The 18,867-nt window shown below is 63.5% G+C and overlaps 2 protein-coding genes across 3 annotated transcripts; one reads left to right on the plus strand and one right to left on the minus strand.

Moving 5' to 3' along the window:
• The first annotated feature begins 1,225 nt into the window (after window positions 1-1,225).
• Window positions 1,226-5,912, plus strand: RUNDC3A (RUN domain containing 3A). Its single transcript, XM_056512100.1, has 11 exons — window positions 1,226-1,371; window positions 2,850-2,965; window positions 3,082-3,215; window positions 3,606-3,691; window positions 3,960-4,049; window positions 4,156-4,236; window positions 4,345-4,510; window positions 4,703-4,860; window positions 4,987-5,124; window positions 5,330-5,436; window positions 5,626-5,912. The coding sequence occupies exons 1-11, from the start codon at window positions 1,265-1,267 to the stop codon at window positions 5,766-5,768; spliced, it is 1,326 nt and encodes a 441-aa protein (XP_056368075.1). The 5' UTR covers window positions 1,226-1,264; the 3' UTR covers window positions 5,769-5,912.
• Window positions 5,913-6,489: 577 nt separating this feature from the next.
• Window positions 6,490-13,505, minus strand: SLC25A39 (solute carrier family 25 member 39). Of its 2 annotated transcripts, XM_056511907.1 has the most exons (12): window positions 13,372-13,505; window positions 11,090-11,198; window positions 10,749-10,808; window positions 10,185-10,229; window positions 9,432-9,541; window positions 9,251-9,318; window positions 9,027-9,151; window positions 8,737-8,910; window positions 8,536-8,645; window positions 8,276-8,357; window positions 8,105-8,185; window positions 6,490-7,262 (listed from the first exon to the last, which is right to left on the minus strand). In XM_056511907.1, exons 2-12 carry the CDS (start codon window positions 11,184-11,186, stop codon window positions 7,144-7,146), a joined length of 1,071 nt encoding a protein of 356 aa, XP_056367882.1. In that variant the 5' UTR covers window positions 11,187-11,198; window positions 13,372-13,505; the 3' UTR covers window positions 6,490-7,143. The 2 variants fall into 2 exon arrangements, with proteins under 2 accessions (XP_056367882.1, XP_056367883.1); XM_056511908.1 differs by lacking the exon at window positions 10,185-10,229.
• Window positions 13,506-18,867: the final 5,362 nt, after the last annotated feature.

Raw genomic sequence — 18,867 nt, forward strand, 5'->3', positions numbered from 1 at the left:
CACTCACACACACCTGTGCACACACACACACTCACACACACCTGTGCACACTCACACACACCTGTGCACTCACACACACACCTGTGCACACTCACACACACTCACACACACCTGTGCACTCACACACACCTGTGCACACACACACACACCTGTGCACTCACACACACCTGTGCACACACACACACCTGTGCACACACAATCCCCCCACACGCCTGTGCACAACCCCACACCAGCGCCCCGTACCTGGGGACTCCCGCAGGGTCCCCCCAGCAGTGAGGTGACCCCGCTGCTGTCCCCGCGGTGCCACACCAGCCTGGGGGCCCATCCCGGCTGGGGACCCAGCTGCACACCTTGGGGACCCGCTGGGGACCCGCTGGGGACCCGCTGGCCCCCGCAGAGGGGTGGCGCTGGCTCTGGGTGTCCCGATAACGCCGCGGCTTTATCGGGGCGCTGCCAGGGGCTCCCCTCCCTGCGCGGCCGCGGGGATTTCGGGGGTCCCTCCCCTCCCTGCGCCCACCTGTCCCCCAGCTGGGCTCTGGTGGCTGAGGCCGCCTTGGCACGGGCACAGCGGGTGGGACCGTCCCCGGTGGGAGCTGGGACACGTCCCCAGTGGGGAAGTCTGTGTGCCGAGGGTGACTGATTTTTTGGGGGCTGTGGAGGTTTTGTGGGTGCTGTGCGATTCACCAGCCCCCTCCTTTCCCGATTTCTCTGTCACAACAACGGGGAAACTGAGGCACCGTGAAAAAAGGTTTTTTTCAGCACAGTCGGCCCCTGCCCACCCGGGGAAGGGGGTCCCTCGCCCCCCGCAGACCCCGCGGGGGGGGGATGATGCTCAGCCCCCCCAAACGGGGATCGAGGCAGGGGGTGGCGATCTGAGCCTGGGGTGGTCAAAAGCCCCCCCAAAACCCCAGGATCGGTCAAAAGAACCCCCTCCCCCAAAACCCCGGGGACGGCCCCCTCCCCCTGGCTTTACCCACCCGTGGGGAGGGACAGGTGGGGACCCCCCGGGGGGCTCCGGCCCTCCCCTCCTCACCCTCCCCATCCCCCGGAGAGAGATTTGGGGGGCCGGGGGCGGGGAGAGCATCCCTTTGGGGGGGCGGCGCACGGCCCGTGCTGCGGGCACCGGCGGAGCGCGGCGAGCGCGGAGCGGGGCCGGGGCCGGGGGTCCCCGCGGGGGAGGGGGCATCGCCCGCGGCCGGGGCCGGGCCCGGGGGTCCCGCGGGGGAGGGGGCATCGCCCGCGGCCGCGCCGCCCGGGCCGCTGCATGGAAGCGAGCTGGGTGCCGGCTGCCATGGCTCTGGGGCTCTCCTCCAAAAAAGCTTCTTCCAGGAACATCGCGGTGGAGAGGAAAAACCTCATCACCGTCTGCAGGTGAGGGGCGGCCGGGGGGACACCCCAAAACCGGGGGGGACAGGGACCGGGGGGAGGGAGACGCGACCACCGGCGGAGGGGATGGAGGGGATGGGGGCGGGGAGGGAGGCGGTGGGGAGGAGGGTTGGGGGGTTCATCCCGCCCCCCCGCCGCCCCTCCACCCTTTGGGGGGATTTGTTGTTGCTGCAGCCGCGTTTTGAGGGGGGGAAATTCAGATTTGGAGGGGGGAGGAGAAGGATGGGGATGCGGGAAAGGGGGGGGGAGCGGAGCTGCGGGGCCGCGGGGCCGCGGGCGGTGGGGCCGGGGCTGCGGGGGCTCGGGGGGGGTTTCAGGGGTCCAGGGGGGTTTCGGGGATCCTCAGGGGCTGGGGGGAGGGCGGGGGGGGCAGACAGGGGGCAGGGGACACAGTGACAACATGGAGGCGGCCGGTGCGCGGATGTCGGGGGCCACTGGGGACGGTGGGGGGTGCAGGGGGGAGCGGAGGGTGAGGGGGGCGCTGGGGGCAGCGGGGTGCGGGGGGGGCTGGGGCTGGGGACCCCCGTGCGGGCGGGGGCCCAGGAAGTGACGTCAGGGCCTCGGAGCGGCGGGGATGGGGGATGAAGGATGGAGGATGAGCGTTGTCATGGAGACCCGGCTGGACCGGGATGGGGGGGCAGGAATGGGGTGGAGGGGCGGGGTGGGGGGCGCAGGTGGCTCCTGCCGGGGGCGGGGCTGCGGTGACACCCCGGGGTGACACCCGGGGGTCCCGGTGAGGGGCGGCTGGTGCTGGGAGCGCTGGGAGCGCTGGGAGCGCTGGGAGCGCTGGAGCCTGGCCCAGGCTGGGGGGATGTTGGAGGTACCAGAGCCTGGGCGACTTGGCAGGGACCCCCGGGGCCTCATTTTGGGGTCTGGGGACCCCAGGGATCCTCACCGTGGCACGGGGCAGCTCCAGACCCCACTGTCATGATATAGGGATCCTTGCCATGGCCTGGGGCAGCTGCAGACCCCACTGTCACGACATGGAGACCCCCTGGATCTCCAGCCCTCAGTGCTGTGCCGTGGGGCACCTCCAGCCCTCCCTGGAACTGAGGCACCCCCCAGCTGCTGTCCCTGGGACCCCCTCGGGCAGCTGTGACCCCCAGACTGGCCCCCCCCCAGCGAACACCTGCCCCGTCCTGCCGGGCTCGGTGTCCCCGCTGCGCCCCAGCACGGGCGGCCGGAGGAAGGGGAAGCCATCACCGCCCGCGCACGGCCGGGAGGAAGGGGGCCTTTGTTCGCCCTTCCTGGCCACTCGCGCAGCGGGAGCAGCGGCCGCCCCTCGGGGTCCCGGGGGACGCGGGGACAGGGGGGTCACCGAGCCCAGCCCGCCGCCGCTTCCCCCGGCCGGGAGCGGGAGCCAACAGCTGGGAAAGCGCTTGTGGAGCCGGATCCTCTCTGCTCGGGGCGGGGGCGGCAGCTGGCTGCGGGCCCAGCTCTGCCCGGCCCCTGCCCCCTCCCAGGTTCTCGGTGAAGACGCTGCTGGAGAAGTACACGGCCGATCCCATCGACGACTCCTCCGAGGAGTTCGTCAACTTCGCCGCCATCCTCGAGCAGATCCTCAGCCACCGCTTCAAAGGTAGCGCTGCCGCAGGGCTGTCCCTGTCCCCTCCCCGTGTCCCCCGGCGTGCCCGGCTCCGGTGCAGGGGCTGGGCTGGCACAGCGGCCCCTGAGCACAGCCCTGGGTGCCCGCAGGCCCTGTCAGCTGGTTCAGCTCCGATGGGCAGCGCGGGTTTTGGGATTACATCCGCCTGGCCTGCAGCAAGGTCCCCAACAACTGCGTCAGCAGCATCGAGAACATGGAGAACATCAGCACCTCCAGGGCCAAGGTCAGGAAGGTGCCAGTCCTGTCCCCGTCCCCATCCCATCCCATCCCATCCCATCCCATCCCATCCCATCCCATCCCATCCCATCCCATCCCATCCCATCCCATCCCATCCCATCCCATCCCATCCCATCCCATCCCATCCCATCCCATCCCATCCCATCCATCCCCACCCTCTGTGCCCCCTTCCCCTGCCCTCCTGCAGCTCCATCCCACCTCATGGGCCCCATGTAGGCCCCCATGGTTCCAAAAAACAGAAAACAGCTGAAAGCTGCTGCTGTGTGGGCGCCTCCAGCTGCTGCCCGGGGTGCTGGGGTGGGTGTGGGTGTGGGGGCAGATGTGGGGGCAGATGGGGGGTCCCCCGGCAGCCCCCAGGCTCAGCACTGCCCCGCAGGGCCGGGCCTGGATCCGCGTGGCGCTGATGGAGAAGCGAATGTCCGAGTACATCTCCACGGCCCTGAGGGACACCCGGACCACCAGGTGAGCACGGCCACACCTGCCTGGCCACACCTGCACGGCCACACCTGCACGGCCACACCTGCAGCAGGGGGTGCGTGTGCCGGGTGGGTTCCGGGGTACCGGGGTGGGTCTGGGTGCCAGGGTGGGTTTTGGGGTGTCAGGGCGGGTTTTGGGGTACCAGGGTGGGTTTTGGGGTGCTGGGGGCACACCCAGCCCCGTGTGTCCCCAGTGGGTTTGGGGTGGGTTTTGGGGTGCTGGGGGGCACACCCAGCCCCGTGTGTCCCCACAGGAGGTTTTATGATGACGGGGCCATCATGCTGCGGGAGGAGTCCACGGTGCTCACGGGGATGCTCATCGGGCTCAGCGCCATCGACTTCAGGTGGGGGCAGGTGGCACAGGGGGACACAGGGGGACACAGGCCCCAACTGGCACCTCGGGGTGCCCTGACCTTCTCCTCTCCTCCTTCCCCTGCTGCCTCTGCTCAGCTTCTGCCTGAAGGGAGAGGTGATGGACGGTAAAACGCCCGTGGTCATTGACTACACGCCCTACCTGAAGTTCACGCAGAGGTAGGAGCTGGGTGCCCTCCCTGGGGTGGGGACCCCCTGTCCCTCCCCCAGCCCCACGATGGGGCTCCCCGAGCACTGAGAGCCCCTGCTGAGCCCCCACACCCCCAGCTACGACTACCTGAGTGAGGAGGAGGAGCGGGGCAGCGTGGAGAGCAGCACAAGCGAGGACAGCTCACCTGAGCACCCCTACCTGCCACTGGTGACGGACGAGGACAGCTGGTACAACAAGTGGCGCAAGATGGAGCAGAAATTCCGCATTGTTTATGCCCAAAAGGTACCGGGAGCCAGGCTGGGGCTGCCGGGGGATCAACCTCCGTCTCCACCTCTGCATCCCCCCTCCCACAGCCGGGGGGAACCTCTGCCCTCCCTCCTGCTGCTCAGCGACCCCGCCTGCCCCTGGTCACTCTGGGTGGCCCTGGGGCCCGGGTGGTGGCAGCGGGGCACGGCTGAGCGTGGCCTCGCCCAGGGGTACCTGGAGGAGCTGGTGCGGCTGCGGGAGTCGCAGCTGAAGGACCTGGAGGCGGAGAACAAGCGGCTGAAGCTGCGGCTGGAGGAGGTGATGGTGCAGAACCAGCTGGAGAAGAGGGAGCTGGAGGGCGTCATCCTGGAGCTGCAGGAGCAGCTGTGAGTGGGGCACAGGGTCTGGGGGGGCTGGGGGTCCCTGGAGCCCCCTGGGTGGTGCCAGGGCCCCACACGCCCCTGGGCCGTGTCACCGGCTGTGCCAGGCGCTGACACCCGGCCCTGCTGCAGGACGGGGCTGATCCCCTGCGAGAACCCGCAGCTGGCCCAGCTCTCCAAGGAGATGGTGACACCCCTGGTCAACCAGTGGCCCTCCCTGGGGACCCTCAATGGCAACGAGAGCAGCTCGGACAGCAAACTGTACAGAAGGTAACGCACACAGAGACCTGCCAGAGCAGCCTGCCCTGCCCTGGGGGGACAGGAGGGGCACAGGGGATGTGCCAGCCCGGGGGGCTCAGGGTTATGCCAGCCCCGGGGGGCTCAGAGCTGTCCCAGCCCGGGGGGCTCAGGGCTGTCCCTGCCCGGGGGGCTCAGGGCTGTTCAGCCCGGGGGGCTCAGGGCCGTCCCTCTGCAGGCACAGCTTCGTGAGCACCGACCAGCTCTCGGCCGAGAACAGCCTCAGCTCCGACTCCCAGCGCCTGGGCGAGGGCAAGCGCGAAGGGGAGCCCTGGGGGCCCCTGGGTAAGAGACCCCCCACCACAGGGTGCCCCGGGTGTCCAGACCCACCCGCGCCCTCCTCACGGCTGGGATGTGCCCCAGCAGCGCAGGGACACGCAGGTGGCCCCGCAGAGGCGGTCGCTGTCCCCCCGGGGTGGCAGGGCTGCGACACGCGGCCGAGCCCCGCTGACACCGCGCTGTGCCCCTCCGCAGGGAAGGACCCCACGCCCTCCATGCTGGGGCTCTGCGGCTCCCTGGCCTCCCTGCCCAGCTGCAAGTCCCTGGCCAGCCTCAAGTCCAACGAGTGCCTGGTGAGCGACAGCACGGAAGGCAGCCCGAGCCGCAGCCCCAGCTGAGACCGCCCGGCCCGGCCCTGGACTGAGCTCGGCTGCCCCAGCGGGGAGCCTGGGGACCGACAGCCCCCTCCCCACCTCGAGAGCCCCGCCCGGCCCCCAGGCTGGACCCCGCTGTCGCCCGGAGCCGTGGGGAGGGGGTGCAGGGCTGGGGGTGGGGGAAGGAGCTGTGCCACGCTGGGGGGCACGGGCAGGGAGTGGGGGTCGGGGCCAGGCCCCTCCCCGGGGGCAGCGCCGCTGTGACCCCGCTGTCCGTCCTGCTCAGCCCCTGGTGCCCACCCGGGCTGGCCTCCCCCAGCTCCCTGCACTGTGGGGAGTGTCCCCCTGTCCCCCTGCAGCATCCCCACAGCTGGGGGAGGACTCTTCTTCCCACTTCCTCCCCCCTGGGTTTTGGGTTGTTTTGGGTTGTTTTGGTTTTTATTTCAGCCCCATCTCTGCCTTGTTGGAGCAAAAGGAATCAATAAACGCAGCAAGCAGAGCTGGCCTGTCACCTGCTGCCCTGCCACAAGGTCCTGGCCCAGACAAGGATGCTGGGGGGTCCAGTGAGCACCAGGGATGGGGCAGCCCCTGGCCCACCCCCCTGGGTGCTGCTGGGGGGCAGGACGGGGGTCCTGGGCCCCCAAACCCCAGCAGGGACCCTGTGGGTCACAGTACCGTGCCCACACAACAGGGCCCCCCACAGATGCCTCTACAGCCCCCAGCACACAAAGAGAAATCCTTCCACTAAGAGACAATAATTTTATTTAAGAAATGAGGAGGAATTCCCTCCATGAGTCCCGGGGTCAGGGGGCAGTGCCCTTGCAGTGAGGGATGGGGCAGGGGGGCCACAGCAGCCCCCCGGAGCAGCAGTGAGGTCTGTCCCCACACAGGGTCTGTCCCAGCCAAGGTCAGGGACAGCCCGAGTGGAGGAGAGGTCCAGAGGCAGCGAGAGGGTCCTGACGTGTCCCCAAGGCATGCAGAGCCAGCGAGGCCAGGCTGTGTGAGTGATGGTCAGGAGGGCAGGTCCCCAGGCACAGCAGGGCTGGGGGGGTCCGGGCAGGCAGAGAAGCCCCCAAGGTCTGGGGTTTGGTCCTTGCCAGAGCCCCAGCTCCATCTCCTGCCAGGCCAAGGCTCCTGGGACACCCATCCTTGCCCCTGCCCACGATTCCAGCAGCAGCATCAGTCCAGCCCCAAGGGATGGGTGTGGGGGGCTCCATTTCCCCCCAGTGTCTCAGCAGCAGGCACAGGGTCCCCCGGAGTGGCTGCTGGCCCTGGCTCCGTGTGCGGGCAGCAGAGCAGGAACGAAGGCACTTGGGCTCTGCACAGCTCCTGGACACCTGGGACACCAGGGGACACTGTCCCCTGGGCACGGCCACATCCAGCCCTGCCCCAGGCCCGCTCACAGGCCCCGCAGCTGCTGCTCCTGGTTCAGCTTCTGGAAGAAGCTCTTGCCAAATTCATAGGTGGTGATCATGATGGCGCAGGCAGGAGCCACCTTGATGACACGGGGCAGGAACCCTGCAAGGACAGAGCTGTGAGCCCCAGAGTGACAGCAGGGACCCAGAACCCCCTGAGCCTCACGGTGACAGCAGGGCACCCAGAACCCCCTGAGCCCCATGGTGACAGCAGGGACCCAGAACCCCCTGAGCCTCACGGTGACAGCAGGGCACCCAGAACCCCCTGAGCCCCATGGTGACAGCAGGGACCCAGAACCCCCTGAGCCCCATGGTGACAGCAGGGCACCCAGAACCCCCTGAGCCCCATGGTGACAGCAGGGACCCAGAACCCCCTGAGCCCCACGGTGACAGCAGGCACCCAGAACCCCCTGAGCCTCACGGTGACAGCAGGACACCCAGAAACCCCTGAGCCCCACGGTGACAGCAGGGCACCCAGAACCCCCTGAGCCCCATGGTGACAGCAGGGCACCCAGAACCCTGTGAGCCCCAGAGTGACAGCAGGGCACCCAGAACCCTCTGAGCCCCATGGTGACAGCAGGGCACCCAGAACCCCCTGAGCCCCATGGTGACAGCAGGGACCCAGAACCCCCTGAGCCCCATGGTGACAGCAGGACACCCAGAAACCCCTGAGCCCCATGGTGACAGCAGGGACCCAGAACCCCCTGAGCCTCACGGTGACAGCAGGGCACCCAGAACCCCCTGAGCCCCATGGTGACAGCAGGGCACCCAGAACCCCCTGAGCCCCATGGTGACAGCAGGGACCCAGAACCCCCTGAGCCCCATGGTGACAGCAGGGCACCCAGAACCCCCTGAGCCTCACGGTGACAGCAGGGCACCCAGAACCCCCTGAGCCCCATGGTGACAGCAGGGCACCCAGAACCCCAGCACAGGGCACAGCCTCACCTGCAAACAGCCCCCGGGTGCCAGACTCAGCATGGATCCTCTGCATGAACTGCCAGGTGGAGGAAGGCTTGGAGGCTTTGACTGCGGGGAGAGGGAGCAGGTGAGGGTTGGGGGTACCCATGGGGAGCCCTGGCTGCCCCCCAGGCACCTGCCTGCAGCCTGGCCCCTCACCTGGGTGCACCTCACTGTCTCCCAGCTCGATCTGCCGCTGGGTTTTGACCACGTCGAAGGGCAGCGTCAGCACCGCAGCCACCTGTGGGGGTGACATGGGATGGTGACCCAGGGCATGAGGCTGACATGGGATGGTGACCCAGGACGTGGGGCTCCTGCCCAGTGCCAGCTCTGCTGTCACCTGCCAGCACCATCCCAGTCCCACTCCTCCCTCCCACAGCAGCCAGCCCCGCAAGGCAGCCCCAGCACCCCAAACTCACCGTGCCAGAGACGGCCCCGGATATGAAGCTGACGGTGAAGGTGGCCCCGTCCAGCCAGGCCTGCCTGCAGAGCCACGTCCTCACCAGCTCGTAGTTAAACCAGTACAGAGCTGGGGGAGAGGAGAGACACCAGTGCTGGCACTGGGCACACTGGGCACGCCCCCCAGCCCAGGGCTGCCCTGGCCCATGTCGCAGCCATACCCGAGAAGGGCACGTCCCGCAGCACGGTGGGGCCCCAGCCCCTCCAGAGGGACAGCCAGCCGTCCTGCGCCACCGCCGAGCGGATGCAGAGGCGCAGCTGGCGGTAGCTGAGCTGCTGGGACTGCATCTTGGTGCGGATCAGCTCCAGCGGGCTGATGACGGTCACAGCGCCCACTGCACACGAGGGACACGGGCAGTGAGCTCCGGCTGCTCCAGGGCCGTCCCAGAGCCACCAGTACCCACCAGGAAGCAGGGGGGCACGGGGGGACCCCAGAGAGGGGGGCACTCACGCCTGGCCAGGGCCCCAGCCAGCAGGGGGATGGAGGGGCTCCAGCCCCCCGCCCGGGCGTGCAGGTAGTCCCGCAGCTGGTCATAGGCCGTGAAGTAAATGACGGTGGCTGGCACAGCCATCACCCTGCCAGGAGGAGAAGGGGTGTGAGGGGCACGCCACAGGGGTTGGGACCAACGCCTGTGTGCCTGGGCAGGTGGCAGCAGCCAGAATCCCCAAACTCACAGGGTGGGGGGCAAGCCACTCCACAGGGATCTGATGCCCTCATTGCGTGTGATCTTCACAAAGGCGTCCTGGGAGAGAGCAGAGCACCAGGGACAGGAGTTACAGGAGGCAGAAGGACACACAAGCCCCAGGAAACACCCCTGCGGGGTGGGGAGGCCCTGCCCACGGCTGCAGCTCGTACCAGCGTGCCGCTGAAGTGGCCGGGAGCCCTGTACCAGGCGCTGCAGCCGTTGCCGTTCTGGCACACGTACAGGTGGTCCATGAGCCCGTTGCAGTACAGGAAACACTTCCCTGAGGCAGGAGACAACGGCAGCACCATTACACAGGAGACCCTCTGCCCCACGCCCAGCACAGCTGATCCCAAAGCTGTCACATCTTCCAGGAAGGAGCCAAACCCTCAGTGCTTGAGCCCAGTGTGGACCAGTCCAAGACCAAGGCCAGGAGAGGAACAACCCTCCAGCAAGGGCCTGATCATGGCCAGAAGCAGGGGATGGGGACACCCAGCTCCATGGCAGGGCTGGGGATACAGCAGGACCCGCTGCCAGCAATGGGAGAGGGTTTGTGCCCCACTTGGTCTTGGCTCCGCTGCCCTGGCACAGTGGGGACACCTGCACTGGCCCCTCCACTGTGCTCTCAAGCCAAGGGGACACTGGGCACTGGAAATCCAAGGGGACTTTGACATGGCAACAGGACAGAGTGACAAGACAGGGGGACCACAGACTGCCAGGCCTGCTGCCCAAGAGATCCCCATAGATGTGGCACAGCCAGCCCCAAAGCAGAGCTGCAGGGGCAGCCTGGGCTGGGGCAATGCCAGCCCCACACTGCAGGGATGCCCAAGCCACCGCCAGTGGAGAAGCAAACCAGGATGGAGGCTGGGAAAGCAAAGCCACTGGCAGCAGGAGCCCCTGGCAGCAGGAGCCCCTGGTGTACTCACATGTGGCCGGCTGAGTGCCCCAGGGCACTGACTGCACTGCCAACACTGAAACACACAATGGGGACACACTGAGCAGCCACCCAGGGGACATGCCACCACCCAGGGCGGGGCACACGTGTGTGCTGCAGCTCCCAGCCAGGCAGCAGGGCAGCTCTGCGGGGGAGGGGGCTGCACACCCCCACAGCCACTGCCCAAGCAGTTCCTGTTGTCACCACACCGGTCCCCTGGGGCCAGCACCAGCCCCAGCCCAAGGAAGGGGCAGAGCCCGTGGGGAGCAGCATGGAGACTGGAACAAAGGCAGTGGGGGAACAGGCAGCAGCTGCAGCAGGGGCTGGGGGCTGCCAGGCACAGTGCTGACCCCCTGGCACTGCAGAGCTCCAGCCCAGCTCCCCCAGCAGGGCCCCCGAGCCGGGAGCACGAGGGGCCCATGGTGACCTGCCAGCTCACCATGGCCCCACACTCCAGAGCTGAGACATCCCTGCCACCAGCTCTGCCAGCTGAGACCCCCGTGGGCTGCTGGCCAGGGAATGGCTGCAGCCCCTGCACTGCCCTCACTGGGGTTACCTTTGGAGAAGGGAGTCCTCTGGGCCTGCAGCCGGATCTTCACCACGTCCAGCGGCGTCACTGAAACGACACCATCCCCTAGCCATGCCACCCCAGTGCCAGCCCCCTGCCCCAGTGCCAGCCCCCTGCCCCAGTGCCACCAGTGCCAGCCCCCTGCCCCAGTGCCACCCCAGTGCCAGCCCCCTGCCCCAGTGCCAGCCCCCCAGCCCAGTGCCAGCCCCCTGCCCCAGTGCCAGCCCCCTGCCCCAGTGCCAGCCCCCTGCCCCAGTGCCACCAGTGCCAGCCCCCCAGCCCAGCGCTGCCCCAGTGCCAGCCCCCACCCCAGTGCCCCCCAGGCTCACCAAACAGGGAGGTGAGGATGGCCCCTGTCCCCGAGGCCAGCATCTGCTGCAGAGGCGTGATGTCCCCACCGGGGCTCGGTGACACCTTCTCAGCCATGGCACTGTCCCCCTGCAATGCAGGGCAGGGGATGCTCGGGGCTGGGGGGTCCCAGTGCAGGAGGAGCCCCCCAGCATCCCCGGAGCAGCAGGGTGAGGACAGGTGCCCCACGCCCGCTGTGCTATCGCTGCAGCACACGGCCCCCACAATCAGGGTGCCCTGGGGGTGACAGGGACTGGCTCCCAGGGCCGGCCCTGCCCTGATAACACCCCCTGGCCTCACACTGGCAGCAGGCCCAGCCTGGCTGGAGAGGTGGAGACAGTCCAGCCTTCCATGTCCTTGGGGAAGGAGGACTGTCCCCTCCCTGCACTCAGAAAATTAAGGACAGGAAGGAACAAAGTCTAACAGAGCAGCCGTGCCGCGACAGCCCCCCCGAGCCTGGCTAGGATGGCAGCACAGCCAGTGCAGGACAGCAGGGAGGGGGAGATCCCCTCGTGAGCTTGCAACAAGCACCCCAAAAAGCGTTTAGGCATCTCCAAACTTCTGAGTGATCCCTCTGGGGCTTGGCAAGGCTGCAGGCTCCAGGGCTGGTGTGCTGCCCTCGGGAAGCAGGGGATATCACACCCTTCCCAGGGAGAAGGATGTGGAGAAGAGACCCCAGCACACTCAGCACCAGCTGCTGCCTCTCGCTGCACGATGATTATCACGCTGGGACAGGGCCATAGCAGGAGAGCTTCCAGCTTTGGGAACCCACAGGGTTCTTTAAAGCCTGGGAATGCAGCAAAAAACCAACACCATCTGACTCAGCAATTTGCAAGGTCAGAGAAGTCATAAATCTCTCCTTTACGGACTCTGGAGTTGTCGGGTGACCAAGGCTGCAAGTCGGGACAGGTCTGTCCTGAAGCCACATGTGCCAGCCCCACAGGGAGCTGGATCTGTCCTGGCACATGTGCCAGCCCCACAGGGAGCTGGGTCTGTCCTGAAGCCACATGTGCCAGCCCCACAGGGAGCTGGGTCTGTCCTGGCACATGTGCCAGCCCCACAGGGAGCTGGGTCTGTCCTGGCACATGTGCCAGCCCCACAGGGAGCTGGATCTGTCCTGGCACATGTGCCAGCCCCACAGGTAGCTGGGTCTGTCCTGGCACATGTGCCAGCCCCACAGGGAGCTGGATCTGTCCTGGCACACCTGCCAGCCCCACTGGCAGAGCTGGATCTATCCCAGCCCTGCACGTGGCAGGAGCTGGGCCTGTCCTGACCCCAAACCCTCCATTGCCCAGGACCTGGGTGCTCTTTGGGCACAGCCCCGCAGTGCCCAGTGCTGGAGGCCAGCGTGGCATGGGCCCCACGGGCACTGCAGAGTCCCACCAGGGGCAGGGCACTGTGTGACCCAGCCCTTGAGCTCTGCCTGACGCAAGCCGGGGAAATCTCTCGCTCCCAGCTCTGCCACACCTGATAAAGTCACTCCTTAAACGCGCCATGCCCAGCACAGCCCCAGCGCTGGGACCTGCAGGGCTCCTGCTGGCACCCGAGCTCCCTTCTCAGCTGGGAGCTGCTCCCTTCTTCTGTCCGTGCAGGATAAAACGAGCCCCTGACCCCCGAGCCCCGGCTCCGCCTGGAGTGTCAGTGGGGCTGGGATGGCACAGTGAGATGGGGACAGAAAGGGGGAAACACGCGGGTTAAGGTGATGGATGTGAACAATTCCCAGGGACGGGCCCTGCGGGGAGCTCGAGGGGCTCTGGAGGGGCCCAGGACTGCAGCCCTGAGCCGGAGGGAATTGCTGCCGCAGACCCCCGGCATTTCTGACCCTGGGCTGCTCAAGCACCCCGGGATGCCCGGACAGCGCCGGGATCTCATCCCCAGGAGCAGGGAACAGGGCTGCCGTGTCCCCCTCTGCCCAGGGAACCCCCAGGCCCCCCAACCCGGAGCCTGAACCCTCATCCCGGAGCCTGAATCCCCATCCCGGAGTCCGCAGCCCCCCCGAGGGGTTCGCGCACCCCCACCGGAGGTCGGAGCCCCCAGCCCAGCGCTGTGCCCCCTCCCCTGGCCCCACACGTCCCTCTCTCCGGATCTGCAGCCTCGGCAATCTCGGGAGGGGGGCTCGGGGGTCCCTGTGGCCATTCCCACACCGTCCGCAGCCGCACGACCCCCGACACCGGGGGAAACTGAGGCAGCGGCCCCGCGTGCCGCAGCACGAGGGGGATGCCGTGGGGACGGGGTGTCGGGGGGTGCCGGGGGTTCCCCCCACCTGCTCATTCCAGCCAGGCTCGGCGCGTCCCTCCGGGACCGGCGGGCGGAACGGCGGCGGCGGCGCCTTTAAGGAGCCCCATGGGCGCCCCGCGCCCTCCGCCGCACTTCCGGCCGCCCCGCCCCGCGCATGCGCGCTGCGCCCCGCGCGCCCCCTGGCGGCCCGGGGGGGCGCGCGCCCTGAGCGCGGGAGCGGGGACAGAAACAGCTGGGATGGAGAAACACCTGGGATAGAGAAACAGCTGGAATATATAAACAACTGGAATAGAGAAACACCTGGGATACAGAAACACCTGGGACACAGAAACACCTGGGATACAGAAACACCTGGGACACAGAAACACCTGGAATAGAGAAACAGCTGGAATATATAAACAACTGGAATAGAGAAACACCTGGGATACAGAAACACCTGGGACACAGAAACACCTGGGATAGAGAAACAGCTGGAATAGAGAAACAGCTGGAATATATAAACAACTGGAATAGATAAACAGCTGGGTATAGAAACACCAGGATATAGAAACACCTGGGATAGAGAAACACCTGGGTATAGAAACACCAGGGTATAGAAACACCTGGGACACAGAAACACCTGGGATACAGAAACAGCTGGGATAGAGAAACAGCTGGGTAGGGAAACAGCTGGGATACAGAAACAGCTGGGATGGACAAACACCTGGGATACAGAAACAGCTGGGATAGAGAAACAGCTGGGTAGGGAAACAGCTGGGATACAGAAACAGCTGGGATGGACAAACACCTGGGATACAGAAACAGCTGGGATAGAGAAACACCTGGGATAGAGAAACAACAGGGTTATAAAAACGGCTGGGATTGAGAAACAGCTGGGATACAGAGACAGCTGGGATACAGAAACAGCTGGAATACACACCTGGGATACAGAAACACCTGGGACATGGAAACATCTGAGATACAGAAACAGCTGGGATACAGAAACACTTGGGGTACAGACAGACCTGGGATACAGAAACACCTGGGATACAGACACATTGTACACAAACAGACGGTATAGGAACACCTGGAACACATGAACACCGGGAATATATACAGCCAATACAGAAACACCTGGAACACAGAAACAGGTGGAATACACACCTGGGATACAGAAACACCTGGGACACAGACAATCACCCTCCACGTGGCAGAGGGCTGTGCCTTGCACGCTCACCGTGCTGAAGCCCTGGGGCTCTCACCCTCACTGCCCTGAGCCCGGGGTTGCACACTCTGGTGTGGCACCCACACTTGTCGTGCCAGGGTCAGCGGCAGGCTGGGACACGGGCACGGTGCCGTGCCAGGCCCAGTGCCACTCTGCTGCCTGCAGAGGAACAAAGCCTCTCAGTACCCAGCCTCTCCCCTGCTCTGCCGCCCTCCCTGCAGCTCCTGCGAGCAGGGGCCAAGCGCCCTGCCACTTCCACCTGGGAGCTGGGATTAATGCCAGACCTGGTGGGTCTGGGGGCTGGAATCCCATCTCTGCTCAGAGCAGACCCTCATGCTGAGTTCTTCCTTTGCAAGTGCTGTGTTTCCTATGGAGAACCCTTCTGGGTGAGGTGTTGATCTCCCTGAGGGGCTCTTGTTTCTGCTTGTCGTTAAATTTGGAGATTTTCTCTGGAGGAGTTTCTTCACTGGAAGGGTGATTAGACATTGGAAGGGGCTGCCCAGGGAGGTTTGGAGTCCCCATCCTTACAGCTGTCCAAGGAATGACTCAATATGGCATTCAGTGCACTGGGCTGGTTGGCAAGGTGGTGACTGGGCACAGGTTGGACTCGATGATCTCGGAGGTCTTTTCCAAACTCAGTGGCTCTGGGAAGGTGGTTCAAGCTCGTCCGTGTGCCCGTGAGAGGGAGCAGAGCCCTTCTGGTGCCGTCAGCCCCTCCCTGTAATCTGGGCTGATGACAGCAGATGGCTCCCGAAGCCCCTCCAGAACCCACACGGGCCCCACACCACGGGCCCTGACCCGGTCCCGACAGCCCCACGGGGAACAGAACTGGGGTGGGGTGGGATGGGATGGGATGGGATGGGATGGGATGGGATGGGATGGGATGGGATGGGATGGGATGGGATGGGATGGGATGGGATGGGATGGGATGGGATGGGATGGGATGGATCTGCTGTGGTGCTATGTGGTGCAATCCCTGCCTCAGAGCCGGCTGAACTCTTGCCCTGACAGACTCATGGATAAATCCTGTGCTGATCCCACAGCCCTTTTGCTCCCCTGTGAGTGCCACCCCGTGGGAAGGACAGAGTGCTCCAGGACAGGTGATGTGCAGGTGCCAGAGCCGCCTCTGCCCGTTGAACAGGAGTTCAGTGCTCAGTCTGCAGTCCCAGGGGTGCTTGGAATGGAGCCCGTTTCACCCCCAGAGACGTTCCCTGTCCCTTTGCAGAGCTGGCAGAGCTCTGGGGGCTGCTCTCCTCCAGGAATAAAGTCCCTCCTGGCTGCTGGCATCTCTGAGAATTGTCAGTGAAGGGGGAAGTTACTGCCAGGAACTGCCCTTCCGTGACACCAGGTCCGAGGGAATCTTGGCTTTAAGTGATGTGAGCCCAGGAGCCCAATAATTCCCACAAGGTCCCGTAAGTGAACACATCCTGTGCCTCCCTGGTGAGTCAGCTCTGCCTCTTAGAGACACGGGCTTTAAACGATCTGAAAGCCTCTTCCAGCTGGTAATTTAGAAATGGAATAATGATTAATTAAAAATATATCTGTTCTTAGGGGTATTGTGTCTTGTATCTTCTGGTTTAGGTGTTAGGCTCTGTGTGGCTTGCACACAACCGAAGAGAGACAGCAATAATGCTTTTCCGATGGGGTGGGGTCAAGAGGGACCAGTGAAAGATGGTTTAAGTGCCTTGGCCTCGATTTTTTGGGTCTGTCCGTTTGCTAACGAGGTCAGGGTGAAAGGGTGAGTTTGTTTATCCCAAGCTCAGCCCTGCTGAGGACCTGGCTGGCTCTGCATGCTGAGTCACGGCCCGCTGGCTGCCGGCGCTGTCCAAAGCCGGGAACGTTCCTGTCCCAGTTCCCATCCTCGCAGTCCCGCTGGCCTTGGCGGGTGCTGACGGGGCACCGTGCTCTGATTACCGTGAAAACCAACACTTCGGTTCCTTCAGTGCGAGAGAACCAAGTTGAAATACGTGTCTGGGCGGTGGGAAGGAGCCAGCTGAGCTCTAATCCCGCCCTGAGCCGCAGGGCCGGTTTGCGTGAGCGCCGCTGGGCTCTGTCCTGCCGTGACACCGCAGCGCGGCCGCGGAGCGCTTGTGTAACCGCCCGCTCCCGGCTCCTGAGCTTACGAAACCAGCTGCTGTCCTGGGGCAGGGCCACGGCCGGGAGCCTCGCTGGGAGCCCTGCTGGGAATCCTGCTGGGAACCTCACTGGGGACCTCACTGGGAACTCACTGGGAACCCACTGGGAACCCACTGGGAACCCACTGGGAACCCTGCTCTGGGGCTGGGGCTGCCCCTGCCCGGGGCTCCTCCCAGAGCAAGGGTCGCACCGCGGGCTCTCAGCACCTGCAGTCGCTCTGGAAAGATCAATGCTGTCTTGGCACTTTCAAAGTCACATTTTGGAAGCAATTAGCCCATTTCCTTTATTTAGGTGAACTTTAATGGCCAGGTTGCAAAAGGGCCTGGGTAGTGCTTTAATGGAATTAAGCCAGTGCAGAATTTGAGTATTTATTTCAGATGGGATCATTATGGTTTTGCAAAAGCCAGGCTTAAGCTGAATTAAGTGACTGAAATGAAGAAGCTTGTGGCCAGAGGAGGCCCTGGGGACATCAGACTTGTATAACCCAGAATATAACCCAATAGAACCCAGAATTCCTAATGCAGCTGCAGCTCTGCAGGTCAATTCCCACTGCAGGTGAGACCTGAGCAGTGTCCCACCTTCTGTAGCACCTGCCAGGGAAAACCTTGGTACTTATGAAACAGGTGACAAACCTCACCTGAGAGGAAAATAAGCCTGGTCTTAGGGATGAAGACACGGGTATGGAAGATGAAGACCCCAAGTTTTCCTCCCTAAAGACTTCTTTTATAATTTTGTGTTAAAATAGTGTACACCTAGCAGCAGTATGGGCCAGGAGTAGGGAGGAAAGAGAAGCCTGGCCTGAGAGTGGTAGGAAAAATTCCCAGATCCCTTTTGCAATAAACAAAAGCCCCTGTGAACATGAAGAAGAGCCAGAAGAGCTCAGTGCAGTGATTAAACTCCACATCAGCTGTCAGCCTGCTTACACAGGTAAGAAATGTGCCCTTAGAGAGCTTCTCTGCAGTTCTCTCAGCTGGGGCAGGATCTGCTGATCACTCTCCCCATCTGGGGCTGCACTCGGGGACTTGGGCTGCTCCAGCAGTTCTGGAAACATCTCGGGGTTGCTGCAGCAATTGATGCATTTCACTCTTGACTAACCCTTGCCAACAGATCTTCTAAATGGCCTGGATGTGGCTGTGCCTGAACATTCGCTGGCACGGGCTCTAATGATGCCTCAGTGCCCAGCCCAGGATTCCTTGGATCAGACAGAACTTGTTGCTGAGAAATCAGGCAGACATCAGTGGGCCTTGAGGTAACTTGAGAGAGACAGGTGTTGTCATGCTGAGCACTTCAGGAAATGAGGCCCAGAGTCTCTTTCAGTTTCACAGCCTTTAGATGAAGAAATAATGCTGGTGGAGGATGCTGAGCTGATTCCCAGCCAGCCTGGTGCTCCCAGTGCATCCCACATCGCTGTTGGAAGAGCTGCTGGCCCAGATTGGGCTCGAGCTGCTTGCACTGTAATTCATCTTCTTTTCTGTTGTCTCACAAGGACGGATCCCCTTGTAGCACTGTAGTGTTTATTTTACAATTCCCAAAACTGTGATAGATTTTTGAGAGGAAATGTGTCTAATCTAGGAAAATTCTCCAGCTAAATTGTAGTGGATACTTTTTAGGCAGTTTAAAAATGGGCAGAAAAGAACCATTCCTCTGTTTTTAGATGACTCACCTATTACCATTGACCTGAAAACAAACAAGCAAACAAACACACAAACAAACAAACCCAATTATCTCAGGATATTACATGTTCATAAATCGATTTCTTTTTGGTACAACTCTAATCTGTAAGTCTGCAGTTATTGATACTATAGTAAGAAAATAAACCTTTATTCCAAACCAAGACAGACCATTCCCAAAAAGCAGACTGGTGCTGCATGTGTGCATTCCTGGAAAGACCTGATGAGGAAATTTCCCTTTTCCCATCTAAGTTAGACTTAAAATAGGGATAGCTGCCAACTACGGGTAAAAAAGGCTTTAAGAAGAACCTGGTGGTGCAGGCTTCTCATCTGTTTCTCTCACAAAAACCCTGTTCTTAGACTGGATGTGGGCCCTTGATTTGCACTTCAGCATTTCTCAGGAAAAACTGAAAACTGGATCCTGCCCTCCTGCAGTTTCTCTATTAAATCCGATTATTAGGGAGATTAACCCTGTTAACACAAGGTAGTAATTCCATCGAGGGATCTCCAC

This window comes from Oenanthe melanoleuca, chromosome 27 (genome assembly GCF_029582105.1).
Source record: "Oenanthe melanoleuca isolate GR-GAL-2019-014 chromosome 27, OMel1.0, whole genome shotgun sequence".
Classification (NCBI taxonomy): Eukaryota; Metazoa; Chordata; class Aves; order Passeriformes; family Muscicapidae; genus Oenanthe; species Oenanthe melanoleuca.

What these genes read in the sequence shown, in the direction of transcription:
- RUNDC3A (XM_056512100.1), top strand. Translation starts at nt 1,265, where the DNA reads ATGGAAGCGAGCTGGGTGCCGGCTGCCATGGCTCTGGGGCTCTCCTCC. An exon ending in TACCTGAAGTTCACGCAGAG is followed by an intron (nt 4,237 to 4,344) that starts GTAGGAGCTGGG and finishes CCACACCCCCAG; the next exon opens with CTACGACTACCTGAGTGAGG. An exon ending in CTGGAGCTGCAGGAGCAGCT is followed by an intron (nt 4,861 to 4,986) that starts GTGAGTGGGGCA and finishes GCCCTGCTGCAG; the next exon opens with GACGGGGCTGATCCCCTGCG.
- SLC25A39 (XM_056511907.1), bottom strand. Translation starts at nt 11,186, where the DNA reads ATGGCTGAGAAGGTGTCACCGAGCCCCGGTGGGGACATCACGCCTCTG. An exon ending in GGCTGGGGCCCTGGCCAGGC is followed by an intron (nt 8,911 to 9,026) that starts GTGAGTGCCCCC and finishes CCTCGTGTGCAG; the next exon opens with TGGGCGCTGTGACCGTCATC. An exon ending in GCGGGACGTGCCCTTCTCGG is followed by an intron (nt 8,646 to 8,736) that starts GTATGGCTGCGA and finishes CCTCTCCCCCAG; the next exon opens with CTCTGTACTGGTTTAACTAC.